At 37.1% G+C, this 27,724-nt stretch overlaps 1 protein-coding gene and 1 long non-coding RNA gene across 3 annotated transcripts; one reads left to right on the forward strand and one right to left on the reverse strand.

Moving 5' to 3' along the window:
- Nucleotides 1–1,618: 1,618 nt before the first annotated feature.
- Nucleotides 1,619–21,863, reverse strand: LOC140333137 (uncharacterized). Its single transcript, XR_011921293.1, has 3 exons — nucleotides 21,593–21,863; nucleotides 2,248–2,358; nucleotides 1,619–1,773 (listed from the first exon to the last, which is right to left on the reverse strand). It is a non-coding gene; the product is annotated as an uncharacterized lncRNA (long non-coding RNA).
- CD79B (CD79b molecule) lies at nucleotides 6,642–26,231 on the forward strand. 2 transcript variants are annotated; one of them, XM_072414577.1, is made up of 8 exons: nucleotides 6,642–6,764; nucleotides 12,824–12,859; nucleotides 14,441–14,524; nucleotides 18,133–18,420; nucleotides 20,461–20,569; nucleotides 20,657–20,775; nucleotides 21,480–21,521; nucleotides 23,838–26,231. In XM_072414577.1, the coding sequence occupies exons 1-7, from the start codon at nucleotides 6,707–6,709 to the stop codon at nucleotides 21,503–21,505; spliced, it is 720 nt and encodes a 239-aa protein (XP_072270678.1). In that variant the 5' UTR covers nucleotides 6,642–6,706; the 3' UTR covers nucleotides 21,506–21,521; nucleotides 23,838–26,231. The 2 variants fall into 2 exon arrangements, with proteins under 2 accessions (XP_072270678.1, XP_072270677.1); XM_072414576.1 differs by lacking the exon at nucleotides 20,461–20,569 and having other exon boundaries at nucleotides 6,643–6,764.
- Nucleotides 26,232–27,724: the final 1,493 nt, after the last annotated feature.

Raw genomic sequence — 27,724 nt, forward strand, 5'->3', positions numbered from 1 at the left:
TTCCAATAAGTGAATTTACAACCTCACCATCAAATAAGCTTTTGTACAAAATATGTTTTAGAACTTGCTTTTAGATTTGCTTTTTTAATAAAATAGACAATTAGGGTTATCAACTGATTAAAATACACTGATATGATCAGAATTGTATATTACAGTAAACTTGTCACTAAGCCAGTGACGGGAAACAATATCAAGTCGTACTCTATGAATCAAGCAGAAAAGTTCAGCTCGATACAGTTTCTCTTCACAGGCTAATGGGAGCTGATGGGGAAAAGATTGAGCTTTGCACTTACTTTTTGAAGTCCAGATTGACTTGATCAGTCTTGTGACAAGTTTACTTAAAGCATTAAAAAAGACAATAATATTGTGCAAATCAGAATAACTACAACAACCAATTGATTCCAGTTTACTGTAACCATGCCAGTAAAGATTATTTTTTTTGTGTTGCTATGGCTTACTGCATATTGCACAGTGTAGTCAGTCTAATCAGTGTAAAACCAGACCCCGATTATGTTGCTATATAATATGTTGCTGCGGTTTTTACCTTGATAGCCATCAAAGCTGTTAGCCTATTACTACATAATGTCTTAAAGTAAATGTTATATATAAAGTATATTTATATTTCTGTTTTCTTTTATCTTCGTTTTGAACAGAATGGAGAAAGGTTAGAACCCCTGCCAAGTTTTACTGTGTTTCGATATAGAGAGATCCCCTCAATTTCTAGTTTTGAGCCAACATTTTACCAGACAGGGAGGGAAAATCTCTTTATCAAATGAAACAAGTAGCAAAAAAAACTGATGGGGGTTCTAGCATTCCCCTAATACAATTTTTAAATCTGTCTCTGCTGTTTTTAAAGTTTCCTTCACTTCCTGTCCTGGCAAACATTTTACAAGACAGGAATCAAATCTCTCTAACAGTCTCCAACTGCAAAAAAAAACTGCCAGGAGTTCTATTCCTTTTCCGCTGTATTCAAAGGTAAACCTAAAGCTTTTTCTGTATATGGTCTGGCAGCCATTTTTTCTGGCAAAAGACATGACCAGAAAGGTAACAAAGGGTGTTTCAGTGAAACCACCTTGCATGAGTTAGGGGTGATATTTTTTGTTCTATCCTTTAAATGGTAAAATTTATAGAAACTTATTGGTAGTATGTTGTTTACATTAGGTGTATGTAAAGAGAATTCCAGTACTAAGAGCTGTTTAAATTTTACATCCAGTGCCTGTACATATTCCTGTTTAGTGCTGGAAGTGTGGATGAAACAAATAAATCATATATATTATCCTTGTACATTTCACAAATGATAATAAATTATTAAACTAAAATGGGAGTGATGTTCTGTGTGTTTTATGTATTTTTGAGGTCTGTAAGGGTTCGTGTAGACCATTTTTCCCAGTGTGTTTACACTACCAGCCAGTGTAAAAGGTGCACAAACTTCAGAGAAAGTACACTGCATGAAGTCTTATTTTCCCCTTACATTAATAAGCCTGCCAATACCTAATGTTTCCTGCAATAGAAAACTCAATGTAATAATGGCATTACAGGTTTTACTTATCAATTAGTGAAATCTTGTCTTGAAATGTATACATTAATTATTCTGTACTGAAAAGGACTAATCAGTAAAACTTAAAATAAAATTTCCATACAGAAAATGATGGTCCTCGTCTCCTACCTTTTCTCTTGTCTTTCCTATTCAACACTTTCAGGATTGTCAGATGGTCGTGTCCCCCCACTGCAACCTATGGTTACATCTTCTTATCCCCATGCCACAGCTGTGTCCTGTAATGACCAAGGGGCCAACATAGAATCAAATGTATAGGTGGAAAGGAAATTTATGGTAACATTAAAGTTGGACAGGGTGTCACCGCGTGAATCAGCCCAGCAGGGACACAGTAATAAAAACTTGGCCATGGTATACTGGAAATTTGCCTTAAATAAGAAGAAAAACTTTTGTTACCAAATAGGCTTATTTGAGAATAAAATAGTTTGGTGTCCTGATGAAAGACTAAAAGGTTTCACTACAATATAAATGTCATGATATTTCCACAATCACCTTAACAAGACATGTTTGCTCAGTTCACCTGGCCTAATCCATAAACACATGGCATCATGAATACAACTCTGCTTATATCTCATGCACAAATTCATGGCCAAGTCAACTCCTATACACTGTAAAACATCAGCAGCCTCGGCTTATGGAGCTGTTTCCCTGCCAATCAATATTCAAAAGCCAGACTTAAATTTCATTTGTACCTTCTCTTGCACCGCTGACATGAACGTCAGTATCACTTCCCTCTGCCCTCACAAATCTTGCCATTATTTCTCTTTCAATAAAACATCATATGCTTGGACAGACTGTTCCATCTAAAAGAGAGAAAACACTTCATTTAAAAAGTAAATAACAAAAGCCATTTAAGGGATTATACTTTTCAGACTTGAATATTGTCATCAATTTGAGCATCGCTTTGAAATCAATAAAGAAGCATTGCAAGCAATAATGAGTGTGCAAAAGCATTGAAATCACTCATTGTCCAGATGTACTGTGGTCATTGCAGGTGCACAACATCATCTAAAGCAATACTTACATTTTACACAAATAGCTGCTACAACAAAAATAAAATATCCAATATTTATCTTTTTTTATTCAAGTATATAGTAATATTTTGTATTTTCATGAGCTTTGTGGCACTGTAGATTGCATATGTGTTTTGCACAACAGTTCAGCATTTAAAATACATTAAAAAAATAAATAAATAAATAATGTTCCTGCATTTTGGCGATATGTTCTAAATACGCAAAGCTATGAAAATATACTCCTGGACAATGTTGCTAACAATCAATGAGAATACAGGCCAGCCTGGTAAACACAATTAAACAATGATCTATTACACAGTAATATCTTTGCAATGAAAGGGACCACTGAAGTTTATAAAGAGGGCAATGCCGTATTGAATGTTTATGGCAGGGTTCCCTAACTGCAGTCCTCAAACGCCATATACAGGACAGGATTTTCATTTTCTCACTCTTTGTTAACCACACCTTAACCACAAAATTAGAGAAACACAAATGTATGTGATGTTACTGGTCCTGGTAGAGGACCTGATCACATTTTTGCACTTTTGAAATACAAGCTCTGTAACATTACATATTGCAACAGATGTAGTGATTATCAGCAAAGTAATTAAAGTATACGTAGAATAAAATAACATTTATGTGATCGGGTTAGTGAGGATTGGAGAGAATTGAGTGGACAAATAGACATTGCAATTACTGTGTGATGAGTGAAAATTCAATCTTTGTTACATACAAAATGTCAATAAAAACAAGACACAGAAATTATGAAAATAGCCACCTATTGGGTGTAAAACAGACCATGTATTTTCCTATAGACATACAGGGAAAGGTGACATGATTTAGTAAAATCTCCAAGAAATGTGGAGTGGTTACATCACAAAACCATGATCCAAATCAAAGTTAAAAGTACATAATTACAGAATCATTTCACATGCTAACAAAGCCAATAAACAGACACCACGGAATGTACTGGCGGTAATGTGATGTAACTATCATGCACTTTTCTAAACGTTTCATAGATTACACAGTCCGTGTCTTCAGAATTAGAGACAAGTTTTATGTGGGCTCATATATGTAAAGAAGAAATAATGTTGAAACATGACATGTCTGTCACCAGGAAGAAAACACACACCTAGTACAATGGCAGAAATAACGTCACATCAATTCAGGACAGCCATATCAGAAGAAGCACTAGAAAGTAGGTGCTGGACAGATGCAAACAAATTAATCAGCTCCTTTATCATTCAGTACCCCATTTCCATTTCCAATTTAGTGGAAGGGCTACCTGTGGCTGTTATGTGATTGGTAATTTTATTTTTAGGCAACCCAACATGTGAGTTGATCTATATTACTACTACAGTGATCCCCAACCTTTTGGGGCTCACGGACCACTAAATCTATGGACTCCGGACCGCACATGCGTATGTAGCTGTGTGTTACTCAAAGGGGAAGAAACTTCCCCCCCCCGAGTGATGTCATGATGCCAGAACCTGCTTAATGTCCCTGCTTTTTCGTCATATGTTCTCCTAAATACGCAAAGCTATGAAAAGATTGCTAACAATCAATGAGAATACAGGTCAGACTGGTAAACATGATTAAACAATGATCTATTACACAGTAAAATCTATGCAATGAAAGGGACCACTGAAGTTTATAAAGAGGGCAATGCCATATTGAGTGTTTATGGCAGGGTTCTCTAATTGCAATTCTCAAAGGCCATATACAGGACAGGATTTTCATTTTCTCACTCTTTGTTAACCACAAAATTGGAGAAACACAAATGTATGTGATGTTACTGGTCCTGGTAAAGGACCTGATCACATTTTTGCACTTTTTAAATAAAAGCTGTAACATTACATATTGCAACAGATGTACTGATTATCAGCAAATAAGTAAATGTAGAATAAAATAACATTTATGTGGTCGGGTTAGTGGGGGTTGCAGAGAATTGAGTGGACAAATAGACATTGCAATTACTGTGTGATGAGTGAAAACTCAATCTTTGTTACATACAAAATGTCAATAAAAACAGGACACAGAAATTATAAAAATAGCCCCCTATTGGATGTAAAACAAATCATGTATTTGCATATAGTCATACATGAGGGAAGGGTGACATGATTTAGTAAAATCTCCAAGAAATGTGGAGTGGTTACATCACAAAACCATTGTCCAAACTAGCCCACTCTCCCATCACAGGTCTGATGCCAGAACCCGCCCACTATGCCATGGCAGGTCTGATGCCAGAACCCGCCCACTCTGCCATGGCAGGTCTGATGCCAGAACCCGCCCACTCTGCCATGGCAGGTCTGACGCCAGAAAACGCTCACTCTGCCATGGCAGGTCTGACGCTAGAATCTACCCACTCCGCCATGGCAGGTCTGACGCCAGAACCTGCCTACTCTCCCATCGCAGGTCTGATGCCAGAACCGGCCCACCGCCTTGAGCCTGCAATGCGTATAGGTGACATGGTCCGCGGCTCTGGCAGGTGCAGCCCCCCAAGCAGGGTCCTTTTCCTGACCCAGCTGGGGGGTGCACTGGCCACAGTTGCGGACCACTGCTGGTCTTCGTGCTCTCGCGGCCCACCTGTCAGACGGTGGCCCAATTTCTTTTGCTTTCAATATAGTATGAAAGCGTTGCCCTCTATGTTACTTCAATTACCTTCCAAAAACCAAGCATGCTGCACATGACAGATCCTTAGACAGTTGTCACCAGAACAGGTGTCCACAGTGGAAGATTTCCCCTATACTCAGAATAAAAAAAAACAGATGTGCTTTATGACATTAAAGTTTTCCCCTATGTGTTATAACAGTAAAATCAAAATGTTACATTTTCATATACTTTTCAAATGGATTCATAGTTGTTGCAGGGCATTATTCTGCACATTAATGTGCATTTTTTGTAACCTGGTGCACCACAACATACATACGTGTATTAATGTGTTGTGGGGTTCTGCAAAGCAGGTGTATTTGTAAGGGGTGATGGGGTGCCATTTAGAATGAATGGAAACTCAGCTCCTAACATGCGTTTTCTTGCTTTAAACCAACACGTTTGTTGCTGCAGAATGGTAACAATGGTCACCAGGACAAACACAGAAGTGAACCAAAGAAAACTGTAGTAAAAATGTGAAATTGGTTCTAACCCCTCACCTAACTGATTCAAAACTACAATTGTTTTGTTTTAGATACACTTGTAACAAAGCACAAAAACAGGTCCTTTTTAAAACAGGTATGTTTCAGCTTCATAACAAGCTTAAAATATAAGCATTTTTTCATTTATTTTAGGATTCTGGGTTGGACGCAGAAATTATTTCTTTTTTTCCCCGGACCAATTGTGCAGAACCCCTGTGTACAGTAGCCATTGAGGTACAAACACTATATAGGTATTTCAGGCTTGTTGGCCCTATCTGTACAGTGCATGGAACCCATGGCTCCTATAGAGTGAAGATTGGGGGAGAAATAACAAGTATTATTATAAAAGACTTTCTCAAACTTTTTAACATGGGGGAACCCTTGAAATAATTTTCAGGTCCTTCAGGGAACCCTTGCTATAATTTCTATATGCACAGCTCAGAGTACATAAGTGTGCGTTTAGCTGGTTGAGAAAGACTGTATTAGAGTCTAGGTGAGGGGGTCAAAAGTAACAGAAAAGGTATCTGGATGTCTCACTTCCATCAATATTCCAAATGAGAAAAGGGTTTATTCCTCATTTTAGGTTAGTGGACAGAGCCAATGAGCAGCCTTAAATCTAGAATAAACCTAAAAAAGCCCAACTTACTTAGGTTGAGAAAAGCCCCTTGTACCACTGTGGCCCTTATCAAGATTACCAACTAAATCTGGACAGTAATTCTGTAACTAAAATAAGCAACCAGTATAAAAACACAGATGTGCATTATGACCATATAATTTTCCCCTATGCCCTTATAAATGTACAGAAAATCTAATTCTTTGTGCTTGAAAGCTTTGTTCTGCTTAGGTGCCCCTAGGTAAATTTGCCTGGTTCCACAGGGCCTGTCAGTTGCAGGAGGAAGTCACTACCCTGGAGTATTTGCATAGTGTCCCCTGCCTAGCCTCATCCCTGCTGGTCTCGTGAGAATGATCTAAATGTGTTCATTACAGACTGAACGTGGGGACAGTTCATGATGAACACACCAGAGGCCGTGTTGTCTGTCGTCTTTATTGCCATTTTCATCATAGGTAGGTAACTTCCTATTTATTTGCAGCAAGTGGCCATTTCTGGATAGATAGAGCACATTTTTAGCAATAAAAATAGCAAATGTGCCATGTACAGCACTGCACAGTTACCAAGCTGCAGTCACCTCTCCATGTTGCTGATAAAAAGTACAAATCTGGGTGCTATGGGTTACTGCACACCCCTGTTCTTTGAATGACCTTGTTTAATGTGTTTTTCATTTGAGTTGGGCAGAAGTAATGGTGGGCTTTAATTTACACCAATGAAAGTGTAAATTACAGGGAAATGCTATCATTCGGTTTCTTTTCAAATTACTAATTCTACTGAAAATGGTATCAGAATAATATGTTATATTTTGCAAAAGGATGAAAAAAGGTCACAGTGCTTTTAAAGTAACTTTTAAGATGAGAATTAACTTTCATGTGCTTTAGATAAGTTGGTGTGGTAACACACAGCGGTCCCTTTGTAAGATCCCAAGTTTGGCAGACAAATCTGAATACAGGTTGTACCTGCAGGACCTTCTGCTTGAATAGTGTTATGACCCTAAATGTATTGACTGCCAAAAGGAATCTCACCTGAATCGGTCATCCAACCCACCATCATTAGCAATTAAAAAAGGGGACCGCATTTAGATTTGCTGAGAAACCTTTAATATGTTCTGCACATGGTGAAATGGGCAGCTCACAACCAGTAGTATTCCCTGCACAGGCACCCACAGGAAGTGGCCATTTTTATATTTCCATCATTAGGTAGGTTTAAACAGCCTAATCTCAATGTCACCTACATAGGCTATTCACATTTGTGTATGGGGCACAGTTGTTTACACAAGTAGAGCCGAACGGTGACTATTCTGTGAAAATACCGTTTCCTGCACATCTGTGTGAAAGAGGAAGCAGATGAGCCATGTCTAGAAGTCTATTGGAGCATCAATGCAGAACAGTATCTACAATAAACTCAGATAAAACACTGATTTCATAAATAGATGGACCAAGGTTATCTATGTAAGGATGGCATTTTTTATAGCAACCTTATCTCGACACAATCACATGTGTATTTATATTGTTACACTTCATAGACACCCCTGGTATTGGTTGTGTTCAATCCTGTTGTCAGGTCTGGTTAAAAATCATACAGAGAATATAAGTACCAGTAATCTGCACACTTGAGACACACATACTACACAAATACAAAACATTTGACATATATGTAACATTTAGGCATCTTTGCAGGGGATTAACTGTGGCTACAAAAGTAGACTCTACACTTACAAAAACTCACCCCCTTCTTTAGAAGGGATTCATTCATGTATTATACAAATTATGTAATAAAGTACATTTTCCTTTTTCCCTGGATCTTTGTGACAGATCCCCTGCAAATCATAAATGAGGGTATGAAAAGTACTGTTAACTGTGCAGATAAACAATTTATTCAGACTCCATCAGACACTGGAGGCAGTATAACAAGGCCTAATCTGTATGTAAAAGCAAACTTTTTTTTTCATTGGATAAAGAATAAATGATATGCTTCGTTCCATTTTCATTACATTCTGTAACCCTACTGCAGAAAGGTTCATAATTCTCCTTATGACAGAAATGGAGAAATGTGTTCATTTGGGGAACACCTGTTCCAACCTATAGTAGCTCTTTAGAAATTGAATTAAACTGTGTATAAATCTCCTTTTTTGTTATTTGCTGGATTTTAAAAACAGGAGGTAAACAAAAACCTTCCCAGCACACACAGCAAAAAATAACTTGGTAGATTTTTCTCAAATGGATATCTAGTCATAGAACAGCAAATACTTTTGGTATCCTTTTGCAAAATATAAAATATTATTCGGATACCATTTTCAGTAGAATTAGTAATTTAAAAAGAAACCCAATGATAGCTTTTCACTATAATTGTCAGTTTATTGTTAATGTAAAGTTGGTAATTGCATGCTATTGTAATGTTGAGTGCAAGGAAACTCCTATTTTTTTCCCCCCAAAGTATATTTGGAATTATGCTACCCTGTTAGGTTATTCTGATGGCCAACTAAATGCACAAAGTAGTCAGACAATGTTGCTGCCATTTGTAGGACAAAGACTAAGGCTGCATACACACATGCAATATTTGTCGTTGGAAAGGATCTTTCACAATCCTTTCCAACGACCAATGACTGCATGATGCATTAACAAGTGCTGTACATACAGCACCGTTCTGCTCTATGGAGAGGGAAGGGGGAGAACGACAAGGCGGCATCCCGCTGAAAGCTCTCTCCCTTCACTTTCATTAAGATCGTTCGTCGTCCATCGTCCGTGGATCCGCCAAGCTGGGCGTTTGGACGATGGACAACGAAGCACTGTACACACATAAGATTCTCATCTCAGGCAAGAACCATTGCAAGTGTGTACACAGCCTAAGAATTCATGGTCTGTACGAGGAAATCCCAAGTTAGAAAATTTGCAACATGTGCTTAAGCCATACAAAGGCTTAAATCTATACATGAAGTAAGTTAATAAAAACAGATTTTGGGTTTACATACATTTAAAAAGATACTCAACATATTTTATGATTTTTTGATCTGCTTAAGTAATAAGTTTCAAGTAATAGATTTAAGGGTAAAAATAATATGAATAAAGTAAATGTTTTCTAAGAGAAATATAGAGACTGCTATTGCTAACCTTTGCATCATTAGTTGTTTGGTATACTGAACCACTGGATTTGATACTTTCTTAGTTACTGGCCTATGGAGTTTACTAGGAAATCAGCTATGTTTATACTTTTTCTGTAATAAAATCAAAGGGTAGGTAATGCCAACTAGAATCAGCAGTAAAAAAATCTATATTTTTTTCAGGAAACCAAGTGGCCAAGAACTAGTGGTTTCCTTGCTCTAAATATCAACCTACTAAAAGGATATGAATCATACATCTGACTTACAAGGACAAGATGAGTGACAGGAGTCAGGTTTTCATCTGATGTTGTTTCATCAGTTTATCAGGAACTAAACAATATCATAAATGTCAAGTCTTGTGTTTGAACAGGAATAGTAGGGTGATTTTGAAATAAACTACATTGCTTTTCACCAGCTTTCTACAAGAAAACAGGGCAGACCTGTACTCCATTGAAAAGTTTTTAAGAAAAACTATAATATCCTAAAAAGAAATATGGGATGCAGCAATATTATTATGTTCCATTAGCACACTCCCAAGTCCCAGAGATACTTTTTGTAAAATGTAAAACCAAATTGACCAATACAAATGTTATGTATTGTCAGGTATCCTCCCTTTACAGTTTTTCTCTGGAAAGTAATTTGTCATCCTGATGCAGAAGGGAAGATGGCCATCCATACTACTGTATTTGTTCTTGAGTAGAGGTTCATGTTTAATAAAAGTTGACTCACACAGTACATGGACAGAAAAGGAAGCCTTTACTTGTTAAACAACTGAAATCAAATGGGGATACTTTTCCTACAAAACTGCAGAAACAGAAATTTCTTAAATCAAAAACATACGCTCTATAAAGCCAAACCAATAGTTCCAGGCTCAATTCTATTGACATTTATATTCACAAATTCAAATGAAACAAACTAGCTGATGGATTCAATCTTTTTGAAAAAAACAAATATTTTTCAATGTCTTCCTTTAGTGGAGAAGTTATATTCATATGCAGATTTTTTGCTTTTAATTTTGGAAAATGATTCAACTCTCCCTTTCTCAAATTTATAAGCAAAAGGCCATGTTTTTCTAGAAATGATTTTGCTCCCAACATCATGTCTAGAGTATCTTTATCTTGAAGTTTCAGATTCAAATCATTACATTTTTCAGTAACTTTTACCAAAAAGTCTTAAAGCCAATTAGAATCTTCTAGCATCACAACAAATGCTTCTTCAAATTCTCCTTATTATTCATAGATCAAAAATTCTTCCACTTTTGAAAACATATCTTCACCTCTGGAATGGCCTCCTAAAATAATTATTTTCAGAGCTTTCTAACCATTCTAACAAACAAAGCTAATTGTAAATTTTCTGTCACAACGGATTCATCATTTTGAAGAGAAAAATAACTGCAGTTGTCTAAATCATTTTTTTTGGTTGTGAAACAATGTCATCTGCTATGACTTAAAGTGTTCTAGAAGAAAGATCCTTAATATTTCTCACAGATATGATTTCTGTTTTGTTTTTTAGTATTAAAGAGTAAATTGACGGCTTAAAAAAAAACAAACACTTTACTATTTATTAGCCGAGACACATGCCATAGTTGTGTCTGTGAATTTCTCTGCAGGCCTAAAATTATTTGCTATGTATCAAGCAAAGTTTTTGCTTGATGCACTTTCTATTTTCTTAAGTCTGACATAGGTGGAAAGTCATCCATTTTAGAGTGAAGTGTTCTAAAATGACTCAACATTTCTTCGCTAAAGCAATGGAAACTTTGCACAACAAACACGCACACACCTCTCATTAGCTTCAGTAATAAAGTAATCATGTTTCCATTTACAATGAAAATTATTCTCTTGGTTGGCCTGGCTGCTGTGAGTTGTGGCCCGGCTGGCCGGCTGCTGCCAGTTGTGGCCCTGCTGGCCGGCTGCTGCCAGTTGTGGCCCTGCTGGCCGGCTGCTGCCAGTTGTGGCCCTGCTGGCTGGCTGGCTGCTGCCAGTTGTGGCCCGGCTGGCTGGCTGGCTGGCTGCCCTGAGTTCTGGCCCGGCTGGCTGCCTGACTGCCCTGAGTTCTGGCCCGGCTGGCTGCCTGACTGCCCTGAGTTCTGGCCCGGCTGGCTGCCTGACTGGCTGGTGTGAGTTCTGGTCTGGCTGGCTGCTGTGAATTCTGGCCTGGTTCTGTTGTGGCCTGACACCTGGCAGAGTTCAGAGTATGAGAACAGCACGCTTATTGATCAGTTGCCCACACACTGATGTACTATTTTATTTAAAGACATGGAGTTGCATACATTTCCCCCCCTACACAACGCTTTCACCACTGTACTCCTTTATGTCTGTTGCACCACTGTACTCCCCCTGCAAGTGTTTCACCACTGTATCATCACTGTACCACTTGTACATCTATTTCACCACTATTCACCCATGGGGAAATGCAGGTTTACAGGCAGAGACAAACGGAGCTTGCAGAGCTACCTAGGGATTGGACTGAGACATAGGAACCCATCAGCTACCTGGACAAAAGCTTGGGCCTTTACCCAGTAGGTACGAGCACAGCACCCCAAGACTTTATGCCACTTCCTCTATCTCCAGTACTCACTCTTCTACTATGGCTGTTTAACTTAGGAAAACAAGCAGCAGAGACTCACTGCTTTAAAGAGCTTCCCATCACACACATCATCACACAATGACAGCAACTGTCTGGCTGTAAAAACTAGACAAGGGGGCTTCCTATCCCAGAATGCCCTACAGGCACTGACTGCACTGTCAAAGAGGATAGGGGATATGGCTCTGTGTTTACATCTTTATACCTGTGCTGCATCAACCCCTAACTTTTTTGGTGCTGCTATTGTATCCGAGGACAAATGCAGCATTGCAATCTACTAGCAGGTTGCCAACTCCCATGGAGCATAGGCAGTCAGCAACTGACTACACTTAATCTTCCTCACCGTTTTCTCAGTTGACAGCACAGCCTATGTTGTCAAAACTCTTCCATTTTAAAACACAGTGTCTGGGGTGTCTCAGTCAGAGAAGGTAAAGAAAGTTTTTTTTACCTTTTTAACTTTTATCTTGCTATTGAATTTAATCATTACTTAACTTCTTACTTCTTTAAACTGTCATAATGGGGTCTTTATAGGAACAGTGTAACATTTTAAAACAAATTGAATCATTTTTGTGTAAAAAGTATACAAAGTATTTGTTGAATCTGTACATTACCTCTGTAATTTGTAGTAGAATGTGCATGGATTGTCATTTTTTAAAAAACATACAAATGTTGGATTTACCAAAGCTATGTAATATAGGGAGCCTAACTGAACTATCCAATCAAACTATTTCAGATCTGGTATGCCTTTACACCACAGATTGCAATGTGTGTGGTGATAGCAGAAGATGTGCCTTGTTTTAAGAGCAAACCCTATACCTTTTCTGTTTTCAGAGCATGGCGACAGCATAGCAGGAACTGGGAACCCAGGTAATACTAATATTTTTTTTTACTGCATATATTTGTGATGTACACTGACCTGATTTAGATATGAGAACCCCAACCCCCAAAGAAAGTCTAGGAGAATATAACTCAGGAACAAGTCTCAAGGATGAACAGGGTTGCCAGGAACAGAAATACAGAAACAATTTAACAAAAAACACCAAGCAACTAAATGTACACATAGTCATAAGGAATGGAAAGAGCTCAGAAGTTCTGAACCATTATGCACAAAAAGGGTGTGTGGGGGAGGATGCATAGATGGTCGCAACACTGATTCAACAATACAAAGGCCGTCCGCCTGTTCAGTTTGTAGTATTAGAAATCATGAACTATCCTGACTCAGTAAGTTCCTGCCTGGGATCAACAAGTGGAAGCAGTGGCCCCTACAAATAAAGAAGGTTCAATATTCATATCTAGAATAGGACAAGTAAGAGGGTCCATCTGAATAGACCATAATGCCTAGGAAAGAAAAGCTCAAAGTTCCAACAGGGGCTAGCTGAAGCGAAGAAATGTCCAAAACAGCTCGAACAGAATTCAAAGGAGCAGAATATCTACTTTCAGAGATCTGCACCCGTAACATATGATTAGAACACCAGCCTGTGTAGACAACACTGTATTAAGGTTTAATAAAAATTGAAGAGAGACCTCATTTTTGAAAAGATCGCAGTCAGTAGCATACCTGGGAAACGCTGAAGTTTTTGATTCTGTTAAGGGGGGGGGGGGGGGGGAGACCCTTTGCCAAAATAACTATGGCTCCCCAAAAGTAACACTTCTGCACCACTCCAGAGATGTTGTATTCACCCAGTTACCCGATTTTGCAGAAAAGGATCTTGAAGAGGAAAAACGTCTAGCATTGGCAGCTCCTGAATGTACAAAATGTACCAAGCAGATGGGTAGGTAACAGACAGGCTGTGGGTAGGATTCACAAGAAAACAGCAGCAGAGGTTGTCAATCTGTGCTCAAGGTTGTGGGTAGAAACTGCATCTTGTGCAGCCCTGGTCAGATGAGAGACACTGTAGGGCCCTGCAGGATATCATGCAGCATTTAAACGAACGTGGAGGATGGACATGCGTTGCAGTGTCCCACAATGCAGATCAATACACTACCTTGTGATGTACTTCCCTGCATAACAGAAAAAAAAAAAGAACATGCAGCTTATTTGTGTTTTTTAAAAAATGTCTGCCTTCAGGAACGTGCTTGTGTTAATGCAGCACAACAGTGTAAACTTAGTCTCAAAGCAGCTGCCAACCTACCCTACTGCACCGAAAGCTGTAGCCGAAGGCTCCTAATGAACTAATTTTTATATTTTCAATTAATTGCACATTTAATGTCTAACTGTATTTTAAAATGCAAATTCTACTGTGTGGCTCTATAAACATTTTAGGGGCCCTACTCAAGCCATCTGTAGTTACCAAGTTGACTACCTTCGATATGGACATAATATTTTAATTTTGTATAGTATGGGAATGAGTAAAATCCTAGTCTGGCGCCCTAGTTTTATGCGTTGTTGTACTTTTTTTTATACACTTTAAATATTTCATCTGTACTTTTAAAAATGTATTCACACAGGTCGCCCTACAACTGTGCAGCATAAGGAACCAAGTAAATCCCCATATGGTAAATTTATACATCACCAGTACGAGGACACAATGCGTAAGAAACTTTTTTGTTTTATACATGCAATATAAGGAAATGTTCAACCTGTGGATATATTAATTAGTATTTATTCTTTAGTGTTTAGGGCTAAGTCTACACAGGCTGTATTATCAAACATTTATAAATACTATTTTAAATGTGTTTATGAGAGTTTATACAAGTGTTTAAAAGCAAGTTTAAAAATTCTTATAAAAGCCCATAATAGTTTAGTAAGGGTTTCTAGGCTTTTAAAACACCTGTAATCATTTGTATTTGGTCTTATTTGAAGCATTCAAAAATGCTTGTAAATGGAATAGTTTATAAGAATTTCCTTAGAGATGGACTAGAGATGGATGGGCACAAGTCTCCCCATTCATGTCTAGTGCTGAATGGCTGAGAAATGTAAAACCTCAGCCAATCACAGAGCACTAGGGGTGAATGGAGAGGCTTGTCCTTATTTAACCCCTAGTGCCCGGGGATCCCTTACTGTCAGGAGGATTTCCAGGGCTGTGCTTATTGCAGCCCTGAAAATCATTCTGTCATTGAGATAACCTGTAAAAAAAAAAAAAGTTTTATTACACAAACACACACATTTAATAAAATATTTAACATTAAATCCTCGTCCAATTTTTTTTTTTACACATATTTTAACCCTTTCAGGGAATGAGTAAGGGGTTTTATGTACCCCTGTACTCATTCCCCAGGGTGGGGTGGTGGAGATCTGGAAGTCTCCTTATTAAAGGGGGCTTCAGAGTCCAAAGTCCTGCTAAAAACGTTTATAAAAGCCCCCATTGTTTTCAATGGAAGCTTTCATAAAAGCTTAAAAACACTTGAAAAAGCCTCCATTGAGTTCAATGGAAGCGTTTTCATGCGTTTTCTCGCGTTTATCCAGCGTCTTAATTTTTTAAACGTTGCAAGCAACGTTTAAGATAATGCTCAAAATCGTGCCTGAAGGTAACGTCCTGGTGTAGATTAGCACATTGAAATGCATGGGGACTTCAAACATGGGCTTTAAAAGCCTAAGGTTAAACACTGGGGAAACAATCCGTGTAGACTAAGCCTTATTCAGCAAGTTTTAGGAAAAAAAAAAAATATTAGCAAAACAAAAACTTACAATTAGAAAATTTTATCTTGATCTGACTACAATGGAGAAAATAAAGTGGTTATTTGGTTAGGATTTACATGCTCTTTAAGGTTTCAGATACCAATAATAAAAACCATTTCTGGAAAATTCCACTTGCATATTGCTGTGTTTGCATGTGATAGAAATATTACCTGGAAAACTTACAGTAAGGACGTGTGTGCCATCTCATAGATGTTGAACAGCAGATGTACAAAGTAAAGTGTACCTGTCATTGAACTGCACAATTTGGTAACTGGCACATAAAAGCTGGATGTAACTGATATCTGTAGAATATTCAAATCAAAGAACTATTAACCTTATGGGGGAAAAAAAAAACATTATTTTAAAAGATCTCTTATGTATACAAAACAAATACCTACAAATGTATAGGAATGTTAGACACTTATGTCACTCTGCTGTCACAAATTACAACTAGCTGGTTTCTTCTATGAACATAAGGGATCACAACCTATGTTATAAAATGGCCCTTATATGACAAATGTCAAATGTAAGTTAATCTATACTGAACTGTGTGACTGACATTTTACAAACCTTACAGGCAGTAATTCCAGGCAACTCACATGAATGGTGCTGAATGCAGCTTGGATTTTACAATGGCTTACAGTTCTTTGTGCAATCAGTTATTTTGCTATAAAAACCCAAAGCAACATGTGTATCAGAAATTAGTGGTGTAATTGATGCCATGTAATTAAACCATAAATAAATGCAATCGGCACATAAATATGAAGCAAAAGCCATTTGAAGAAGCCAAAAAATTAAAAAGAATATACATTAGAAATACAGTAGCATAAAATGGAAACTATCCTAACTGGGTTGTTTGCACCTTATCATGATTATATGTGCAATAAAAAATATTTGCTAAATAATTAATTAAAAATTGGCACCGGTTCCAGATATAGAAGACATAACTCACATCTAGCCTAACATCAGGATTCAGGAGATCATTTGGATCTCAGTTGGCTCCTAGCTGTTAAAAAATGCAGGTTTTCCCTGCCCAGGAAAAATTAAAACCTAGGAGGTGGGGGAAGAAACACATAATAGGAGGGGGAATATAGAATGGTGGGAAGTAATGAGGGTTTTAAGAGACAGCAGAAAGCGGGTAGACAAGTTTGAAAAGATGGGGTTAGAGTACTCTTTTAAAGGAGCAGAAAGTAGGAGCAAGCCGAATAGGATGAGAAAGACCATTTCAGAGAGTTGGGGCGGCTCTAGAAAGGTCTTGGAGCGTGCGTGTGAGGAAGTCATTAGTAGGTCATTGGAGGAGCAGAGAAACCAGCTAGGGGGAGTATTTTGTTTACTAGGTCAGAAAGGTAAGTGGGACAAAAACTGTGGAGGGATTTGAAGGCAAAGTACAGGAGCTTGAATTTGATTCTAAGGTGAAATGGAAGCCAATGAGAAACTACAAAGAGAGGCAGCAGAAGAGGAGCCCTGGGAGGAATTGTAGAGGAGAAAGTCGGATTAGTGGAATACCAGAGAGGATGTTATAGTAGTCCAGACGAGATGTGATAAGAGCATGTACAAGGAGTTTGGTGGTCTCTGGGACAGGTGGGGTGGATTTTGGAGATGCGCAGGTTGAAAGTAAAAGGACCTAGAAATGTTCTGAATATAGAGGGTAAATAAAAGAGCAGAATGAAAGGTAACGCTAAGACAACGTGCCTGAGGGAAGGGACGAAACATTTTGTAGTTATAGTTAGAATAGTTACAAATATTTCTAAATAGTTAGAAATATGTCATGGGGAGATTTAGATTTTGAGGGGGAGGGGAATGATGCTGCATTAACCTCCCTAGCGGTAACCCCGACAGTGACTCAGGGTGGGAAAAAGTTGCAACAAGTGGTAACCCTGAGCCACTCTTGGGGTTGTAACACCTAGGGAAGGTTAGTAAATAGAGCGCTTACCTGATCCTCTGGGGTCCAGCGCCGTCCAGTGCCGCGATCTCCGTCTTCTTTCTTCTTCCTGCTTCTGCTCCGATGAGTCACCGGGGGAGTTCCCGGTGTTGTCGGAGTGTGTGTACAACCCGGCCGGGCGGGGCGGGAAATTCAAAATCCATTTGTTTTGCATTCAATACAAAATAACTGTATTCAATGCAATACATTGGATTTTTATGTGTAAATGCAGTACATTGTTTTCAAGAACATTTATTTTACAGTATGTAAAATAGTATGAGTATAAAATTTTTTTTAATTATTTTTTTAATTAAATTTTTTTTTAATAGATTTTTTAATTTATTCAAATTATTGTTTTTAAATGATTTTGTGTTTCAAACCTTATTATACTCATACTATTATATTATACTGTAAAATAAATTTCCATGAAAAACAATGTACAGCTTTTGGACATATAAAACCGGAAGAAATGTATCGCTAGGGAGGTTAAATATTTAGGGTAGATGGTACAGAAAAGACATATTCTGTTATATTTTCACAACATGTAGCAAACATGAAATTTGGTGGATTGATGGTGTAGTAAAATTTTTCTGTTTACAGAAGCGGTGCTACCAGACCCTCGCTTTGTTGGTGTAAGAAAAGGCCGGAATATCACCATACAATGTGGATGTCGGAGTTTTTTACCTGTAAGCAACAACATAACTTGGTTTAAGGAACATACAAATGGGTCATTTGTTACCTACGTGTTGAAAGATGAACATATTAGCATGGCAGAAGATGTTCTCTTTATCAAAAATGTCCAGAAGAAACACAATGGGGTATACATTTGTAATTTCACAACAAATGGACAAAAACTATTTCCTTGTGGAACAGAAGTGATGGTTCTGGGTAAGTTATTTTATGTGGTCAACTTTTTTGAATGGGGGGTGTAATTAAGTAAACATATAATAGGTTTTAGGCCTTGATATAAATTGAATTATCTTTAGATTTTTATGTATATTTGCAATACCCATTTGTTCTGCTTAGTTGGGTGTCACTTCCTGTAAGATCTACAAAACACACACAATCATGGCTCCTTCATATGACAAATAACTAACTATAAAAAAAAACTATTTTTAGTACTAAAGAAAGGCAAATGTAAATTTTTCTATCTTAAAAAAGAGAATATGATAATTTTATATAAGTATGTAAATGTTATGACCAAAGAGTTAATCTAAATATCTAAATCTAAATCTGTCCTTTTCATTTGCGTCTATGTCTCTGGATTCTTTTGTTAGTTTGGATTATCATTTTTGCCAGAGGAATCTCTGTAAGAAAACCAGAAAACAATTATGATGCCAGCACCCAAATTTCAACCCAAAAAGCCTCATAAATAGTTTTTAAACATTTAGCTTAAATGTAAAAACTAACTTTTCCATTAACTGTTATGCTAAATGAGAGCATTGGCACATTTTGGTAAGTGACCTCTATAGATGGCCGTCTGAATGAGGACAAATACCATTTTATAGATAAGCTGTTTACTTTAAGTTTATTGTATCACAAGGGGGGGTCAAACCTAAATGAAAAGAGAAATCCACAAAGAAAAAGGCTAGTCAAGTTTCTAAAATCAGAAAAAAAAATGAGCTAATATTATTTATGATGAAATGATATGGTATAATTTTGGTAAAGGGTGTTAAGTCCATTTGTAAAAAAAGATGCTATATACCTACTTTCTCAGCAGCCTGTGTACTAAAACTTCTTGCGGATTTCTGGCCATGCAGGTATCTAAAACTTATAGGACGTTATATTTGAATTTATTTCAAGATATGATATAAGTGTGAAACTCATTTCAGTAATATAGTTTATTAGCAAGAACGAACACATTTTTTTAACTTTAGGGCATATTAGATGTACAGTATATGGGTAAAGGGGAAGAGGGGAGGACCCCAAGAGACAGAGCCAATAATGTCCCAAAAAGGATTTTTGTCATGTTTTATGAGGCGTTGGCAACAGTTACAATATCTGTAGGGACCAAAGTTCCCGAGAATGTTAGAATTCAATCCAATAAAACAGGATATGCTACAATTAGCCAATTTGCAGTTCTGCACTTCCATGTGCCAAAATCATGGTGGTTCTTTAATAGTATAAACTACTTCTTACATGCTATGGGTTTGGATAGATGTTTAAAATCTACAACTACATTACTCTATATGTGGGCTTATTGGTTGTTTTAGGATGAGGGGTTTAGAATAGTGCAAAACCTCTAACAGATTGTTCTTGCCCTGTATAGAATGTATTAATATACTTTCACAGCTACTGTATCAGCAAAGACGTTTGTGTAACAAACAGAGAAAGTCTGCTGAAAGATCATACTGGAGTGACATCAGGCCTGTTTCCTGTTTTTCATAGCAGTCATACCAAGCCAAAAATATTTTGCTGCTGCATTTTAATTTTATCTGCAGCAGTCTGTGGGAAGGAACATGTGTTCTCTAAACTTTTATAAACACCAAATGGAAAACAGAAAAGGCAGAGGCTGCATATAGCAAAGATAACTTGTCACTTACACTATATACATACAAGTAGGTCTATATGCATTTGATGACATGAAATATTTTGTCTTTAATCAGTGTACTACTAATATGATCATTGTATTAGCTTTATGCCTCCCTCCCAATAACCATTTGTGTTAATATTGTTTATAAAGTAAGTAATTGAAAAGGAGATACAAATGCTCTTTAACAAAGTATACCTGGTAAAGCCCATACCTTAGCCACAAGAACCTCATCTGACTCCACAGAGCTGGCTCATTGACTATCTACATGCCGAAGACTTTTGGGAGTTGTTTTTTTGCATGGTAAATCTACACATTCATATCTTTCTTGATGGTCCTTCCTGGTATCCTCCCATGAAACTGTCCTATTATAATATATAAATTTCTTCTTTTGGCAGGGGCTGTGTGTTGTCTGCTAAAACAGAAAATTACTACTACTACTAAAATACTACAAACAAGTATTTCTGTACCCCTAGCAACCTCCGAAAGAACCCTGGGGGATTTACTGTGTGTAAATTTATACCACTGGCAAAAAAAATTGACACGAATATATTGGAAATAGACATTAATATTTCTTTTTTTTCCATTTTGCAGGTTCTGTGAACCACGCTACAGCAAAGTCAAAAAATATCATGAAAGATGCAATCATAATGGTTCAGACAATTCTTATTGTGGTTTTCATAAGTGTGCCAGTACTAATTGTAATGGAAATGGTAAGTGTGTGCCAAAAAATAGGACATGCAACAGGGAATTTATACAGTTCTTTGTAAACTAAATAACTGTCTACTTCACAGAATATATACAGTGATATGTGATCAGGTTATAGTACTAAAGACTGTTTTGTATGGACTTTTATGGTTCTAATTTGATGATTAAAGGGAATTCCCCACTTGAAGGGAAACCACAGTTGCCCTTTGTATGCAGTGGTCCAACTTCTTCAATGTTCTGCATCTATGAAGACTACATGAAAGCTTTGTAATTCACCCAGTGCCATCTGCTGGAGACATCTTGTACTGCATCACAATCATGCACATGCACCATCATTACAGGTAGTCCCCGGGTTACATACGATATAGGTACTGTAGGTTTGTTCTTAAGTTGAATTTGTATGTACAGGTACATTATTTTAATAAATGCAATTAAGTCAGTATGGAGCCTAGACATTCATTAACTTCTGGAGCCAGCTGTGCTTTGATATGCAAAAAAAAAAGCTCAGTCTCAGCTTTGTTTAGCAAAAGATTTCTTCTGCAAGTCATGCGAACTGCCCCTACCCACTATCAAGCCTTAGTCCTGCACACGAATGAGCGGGTATATCTAAAACCACATGGTCTTGCTTTTATTATATATAATTTTCTCATGCAATAGTCTTTGTTGCACAGAATATATAATCCATAATAACTTTCATTTTCTTTTGCAGAAGAAAAAGCGTACTCTGAAGATTGAGGATCATACATATGAGGTAAGAATATTTTTTAAGACTAAAACATCATTACATATAGGTAGAAAGGTAGAAAAGGGATCCCTACTAACCTGTTTTGGGCAAGATTCAGTAAAAGGAGCAGTGGCAATCCCTGGTAGGTAACCCAGTTCCCTGAGACTAGTAAGGTTTTCAATTGAAGATGGTGAGAATAGGCCATCCAATGGGAAGCTACACATAGTAGCACCTTCCAAGCAGGGATCTGTGAGAAAGTAAATTAATATTTTTAGATGATGTCCTAATTTTAAAAAATGCTTTTCATTACACATCACATCTACACCCCCAAAATAGGAAGGTGATTACTTCCTGGTCGTAAAGTTTGATGTCAAGGACCTTTTACTGATAAAGTTTTGGGAAGTACTTCATTCATATCTACCTCTACCCATGTCCCCAACAGAAGGGCGGTGTCACAGTGAAGAATATCCATTGCTGGTACCTGTGGTTGTGCACCCAAAGCAACACCCTCATCCAGCATCACTTGTTTTCCTGGTACTAACCTGGCAAACCTTTTTTTCTCATGCCTCTAGGCACATGCCATTGTGCCATATTGTAAACACAACCCTGAACACATCTAAAATAATAAAAAAAAAAAAATTATGAATCCAGGCCCTTCTCTCTTCTGCAGCCATAGATGTACAAAGCTTCACACATACAAAAGAATTAAACAAATAAAAGGTAAAGCAGTAACATCAGTTCATACATACATGAATAAGACATTAATTCCTGCTGTGTTATTTATTTAAATTCATTGCTGGTTTTAATGGAAGTGACAATATAGTTGTAACACTATAAATAAAAAAACAGCACAGGTTCTCCTTATTCATCAATTTATGAAAAATACTGTAAATCCATTACAATCTTGCAATTTGTCCTTACACCATCTAATTTCAAATAAAATAACAGTACGTTTTAGTTTAGAGCGCTGGCGCCATCTGCTGTTTATTTTTCAGTTTTGGTGCAATTAACTGAACCCCTAACTGGATATTCATTCTGGGTCAGTGATTTAGCAAATATAAAAGAGAAAGGGCCTGATTTTTTAAAGCTCTTCAAGACAGAAGAAGATACACTTTCATCGGTGAACCTGGGTGATCCAGAAAACTTGGAATTGATCTGGTCCAGGATTGAAAACTTTTGCTAACAAATAGCAAATGACTTAGGAAATACATTACATGTTTGCTGGATTATCCATGGTCACCAATGAAAGTGTATCTTCTTCAGTCTTGGAGAGCTTTAATAAACCAGGCCCAATGAACCAGAACACCAAAACCAGAAGCAGTGGCAGCTTACAGAATCATTTGGTTTAGATCTAATTTCGTTAAATAAAACTAATTTTGCAGTCAATATATATTGAATCTTACAGTACTTTAAGCTACACTTTGGGCACATAAAATGTAATATATTACTACACAACCACAAAGGATATGAATTCATTTTGTGTGTAACAAATGCTTTTGGGTTTCTAAATATTACCTTGTAAAAGTAGCCGTGATGTCATCACTGTGCTCCTCAGCTTGTGCAAAGAGAGAGCCCACAATCCCCAAGGTGCCTGCAGCAAAACTACACAGGGCGCAGATACAAGACCAGTCTTGCTTGACGACCAGAGAAATCAGTCTGTATTTAGACGAAGCTCCTGCGCAAAGAAAAGGTTTCACACTAAAATAATGCACAGATATGAAAGGAGAAAACATACCAAAATACAAGTATAAATACATACTCCCCCCGTCTTTACACCATATTTGCTTATCCTGGAGTTCAGCTCTAAAAATGAACACTTTAAGAGATAATATGACTTTATAGATATATTAAGGGTCTTTGTAATGCCTGCCAGCCTACCTATTGATAGCCATTGCCAGTACTTCCCTGTCAGTCCTTCCTGCATCACAGTTAGCTTTTGCATGTGGAGGAGTACCACCCATACCCGTATTGTCACATCCAAGATATTGCTTGCTGAAAGGAAAAAGTGACGAGGTGAGTATCATTGAGGGCCACTACTCAGATACTTTACCTTCCACAGAATGGGTAAAGTGAAAGTGTCTCTGCAAGGATTAGCACACTTTACTAAATGTCCAGATTAAAACAGTCTGAACCTAGTTTATATATTGCCACAAGTAGACTGTGGACACAGGTATCTATATTTTCCTTCAACTGTCTATAAAATACTGAAAGAAATATTGGGTTTATTCAAATGTAATACCTGTAAAAATTAGTCTGTAACCTGACAGTGGAACTAGAACTTTTAACATTTTTAGTCCTTTGTGCTGCAGATGAAGGTTTGATGTATTAATGTCTTTACAACAGGGACTTGAAGCATACCAATCAGCAACGTATGAGGATATCCAGACGGTACGCGTACTTGCTACTAAAACCATGGAAGGAGAACATCCGTGTCTGGAGTAGGGTTGGCTGTGACTCCATTAGCATTCATTGGGCTTACATTATACAGTGTTAATGTTCACTTGTTGGAATTCAAACCCAGACTGTCAGATCTGCATTTTCAGCAGAAATTACAAATCTAAAATGAAGGACAAAGTCTGGACATTTTTAGGAACAAAGTGAACCCTCTGTATTTTCCAATTTAATTTTGGATGAACCTGTGTGGTTAATTATTTTGTCTCAGGAAGCCTGTGAGGTGTTTTAAAGAGAAATTTAAGAGACAGGTAGATGATTCCAGTATTATCCCAGGATCATTTTTAATTTTCTGTGCCTTTTTATCCTTGCAATTGCTTTTAACTGGACTTTTTTGTGCATTTTTATTTGTTGTTAACACACTCTTAGTCTATTTGCATTTTGCACATGTGTTTTTGTTCTGCTAGGTAATATGTGCAGTAGGTGCAATGCATCATTACTGTGTTAAACCTCCCTGAACATACCTCTTGAATCAAAAATATATTCCAAGTGCAATCAACTACGCAAACACGTGTTGAAATACCAAAGAAGTAACAGAAGAACTAAAATCTTAGGGCCATTTCAGGACATGCATTTGACCGCAGCATTCTGCCACAGTCTTAACCGTGGTCCCATCCACTTTTATTTAGGTGAATGAAAGGGTTTGTAAACCATTTTGTGTATGCATTTGCAGCTGTGGTGGATTGCGACAACCTGCTTTTGACTGTGTAGTTGCTTTTCCACCTCTGGAGGAAGAACCGTAGCTGTGCTTGAGAAAATGTTGCTCAGGGTTTCTATCAGAGCAGGTCACATGAACCAAAAGCGTGGATATTTAGCCATGTAATTTATTCTGTTAAAGTGAAGAACCATCCAATTTTAACTCTCTGCATTGATTACATGACAAAGTTTCCATGTCTTGTGCTAGAACAATCCTGCAGCTGCATTCTCCTATTATTTTAGCTCTTCTGTATAGTAAGCAAAATGCACACAGGTATTGAACAGACTATCACTTTTTTAATGTTATTTATATAATTAGTCCACATGAATCCTGTACATGATCGGAAATTGAAAAAAAAATTACCTACACAGGATACAGTACTGAAATCAACACAAACCAATACAGAAATTTGAATGGGATCAGTTAAACAGATATAAAAGACAAAACAAAATAATAAATGTGATTTACGCGATTTAAGATACAAAGCAGAAACAATAAGTGTGAACAGGCAAAAAAAATTTGCTACAGGAAAAGATTGTTGCATAAAAAATTTGATAAAAACAACAAATTGCAGAAATAAACAATTGCTGGGGAAATGCTAAGCAGAGAGTCCCATTATGAAATGTAAAATATACTAAGTAAAATGGGGGGCAGAGACAAAGCAGCTGAGTAATATAATAGTTTTCAACATAGTGTTTTCCCTTTGTGTTTCAGCAGCAATGTTGCCGCTGGTAGCTTTAGAATGGCAGTAATACTGCAGGAAAAGGAGAGTGAACAGAACTTCAGTCGCTAGATAAACCCCATATGAGAAGTTTCTTGCAATGGAAAGGGAAATTATTCCCACTTTGCCAGCAATCTGTCTCTCCATCTACCTCCATTTCAACACAGCAACTCCAACTTAGTTCTTTCTATGTCAGTATAGAACAGAAAAATGACATAGGGGTGGGAGAGGACTGAGCCAAGGGTGCATGGTGGGGTACATAAGCATTACAAACTTTGAAATGTGAGCGAGGATGCATTACAGAAACAAAGTAAGGTAGGAGATATGGGTCGTCAGAGGAATGAGTATAATACCTCTCCAGTTGCAGGGAACAAGATCTCCCTGCCTAGCCGTTAGCATCCACAATATCACAAAAGTAAGATGGGCAAAAATGTGAATAGATTCTATCTAGGCTATTAATATCTGAGATTACCCTTATTAAATTTTGAAATAAGTCAGTGACCAGAAAAGAGGTTGCAGATATAAACTGTACTGCATAGGTTATGTGTATATTTGTATATGTTATGTTTTTTATAGTAACCATACCTAAAACATTAGCCTGATGCAGTTTTATTCAGAGAAACTGAACTGGATGCCAACTGCTATGACAATGTAACAGAAAATCAGAAAAAAATGAAGACCTGACTAGTTGATGTGGTACCATATATTAGTTCAGTTTATTGTCATCAGTTGCCCGCTTCCATTTTAGTTCAACTTCTGCAAAAGCTTTCTTTGTATCAAATAAGCTATAGAGTTTTTATTACAGTCATATAAATATAATATACTATAAGCATAATGTGTCCTTTATTAAAATATTTTAAAACATGGATTGCTTTGTTGTTTATTTCATAGTCTAATATGTGCCACAAATATCTGCAAGCAGATGCTTTAAGAATGTTACCGGTAATATAAAATCATCTGTTGCTACAACCGGCTGCAGTTCTTCATTGTCAAACTAAGGTACCATGAAATCTGATGGATTACCACTTTGAACTTCTTGAAAATGATGCCCTGAATAGGAGAATTGGAATGTTTAAACTGAATTTTGGAAGTAATAGATTTAAAACACACCCCCTTCCACCCCAACAAAATATAGGTTACCTGGAGGTGCAGAAGAATAAGGGTCTTGGCATGCTGGAAAGTAGTGGTCCTTACCTTAGCAGTCCTGTTTGCTAATGTTGTAAAAAGATAGAGAAAAAAATTATATCAGACTACTAAAAAAACAAAAAAACACCACAACAGTAATGCAAGCAAAATAAAGTGAAAGATACTTTTAGCCAAATTGTCCTGACTAATGCCAATAACCTGACCAAAACCCAGTAACCTGACCACGGAATGGAGTTGAGGGATGCAAAGACACTGGTTAGCCATATCATTCCCTGAGCAACTTTGGTTGAGATCATGTGACTAATAATGTCATTTTATCCAAAATTTGGTTATGTGACCACGCTAGCAAATTGATTTTTGTTATTTTTTTACTTCAGTCTTGATTTTCTATGATTTATCTAAAAAATGCTCTTTCTATAAACTATGCCAACAGTCACAATTATAAAACCAAAGTATACCAGTAATTGTAATTAAAAAAAAAAGGGAAAAAAGTTTCTGAAGGAGATGTATGAGAAGCTACGCAACAGTTTTATATTACAAGCATTAGTTAGAAAATCTCAGTAGATATGAATAAACTAGGTGGGCAGAGGTGAGCAGAAGGTCTCCTGCGCGTTTATGATCACACTGCAGATCGGTCTTTTTAAAATTCATAACGTATATTTGGAACCGGAATTCAGAAGGATTTACTGCTTGTTTAATATACAGAGTATAGGTGTGACATCATGTATTCATTCATTACTCAGAAACATATCATCACAAATCACAAAGAAGGTTATGGTGAAGCCAATTAACAAATGTTAATATTTTATAAACTACAAAATGTACCTCTCTACACTTTGGACAAAGTAGTATTGCCCTAAAGTTTTCTGTTATTGACCTGCATGAACAGCAGTAGAAAGGTATAGTTTTGTTACAAAGGCTAGCATAATGATCATGGACAAAGTGTCAGAAACCTTATCAGACAATTGTCTACAGTTTGATTTATTTAAGGATTATGGTTTGCTGCGTTTTGCATGTCAGTGTTACCTTACCAACAACAACAAAAAAAAAACAATATAAAAAAAAAAAAAAAAAAAAAAAAAAAAAAAAAAAGTACAAATGTAAAATATTAATTCAATCATGCAGGTAGTAAAAGACAGGTAGAATGCAGCAAAACAACGTAAATATACAGATAAGTTAGACTATTGTAGTTGGGCACCGTTTGATTGAGCAGCC

Source organism: Pyxicephalus adspersus, chromosome 6, assembly GCF_032062135.1.
Source record: "Pyxicephalus adspersus chromosome 6, UCB_Pads_2.0, whole genome shotgun sequence".
In the NCBI taxonomy this organism is placed as follows: domain Eukaryota; kingdom Metazoa; phylum Chordata; class Amphibia; order Anura; family Pyxicephalidae; genus Pyxicephalus; species Pyxicephalus adspersus.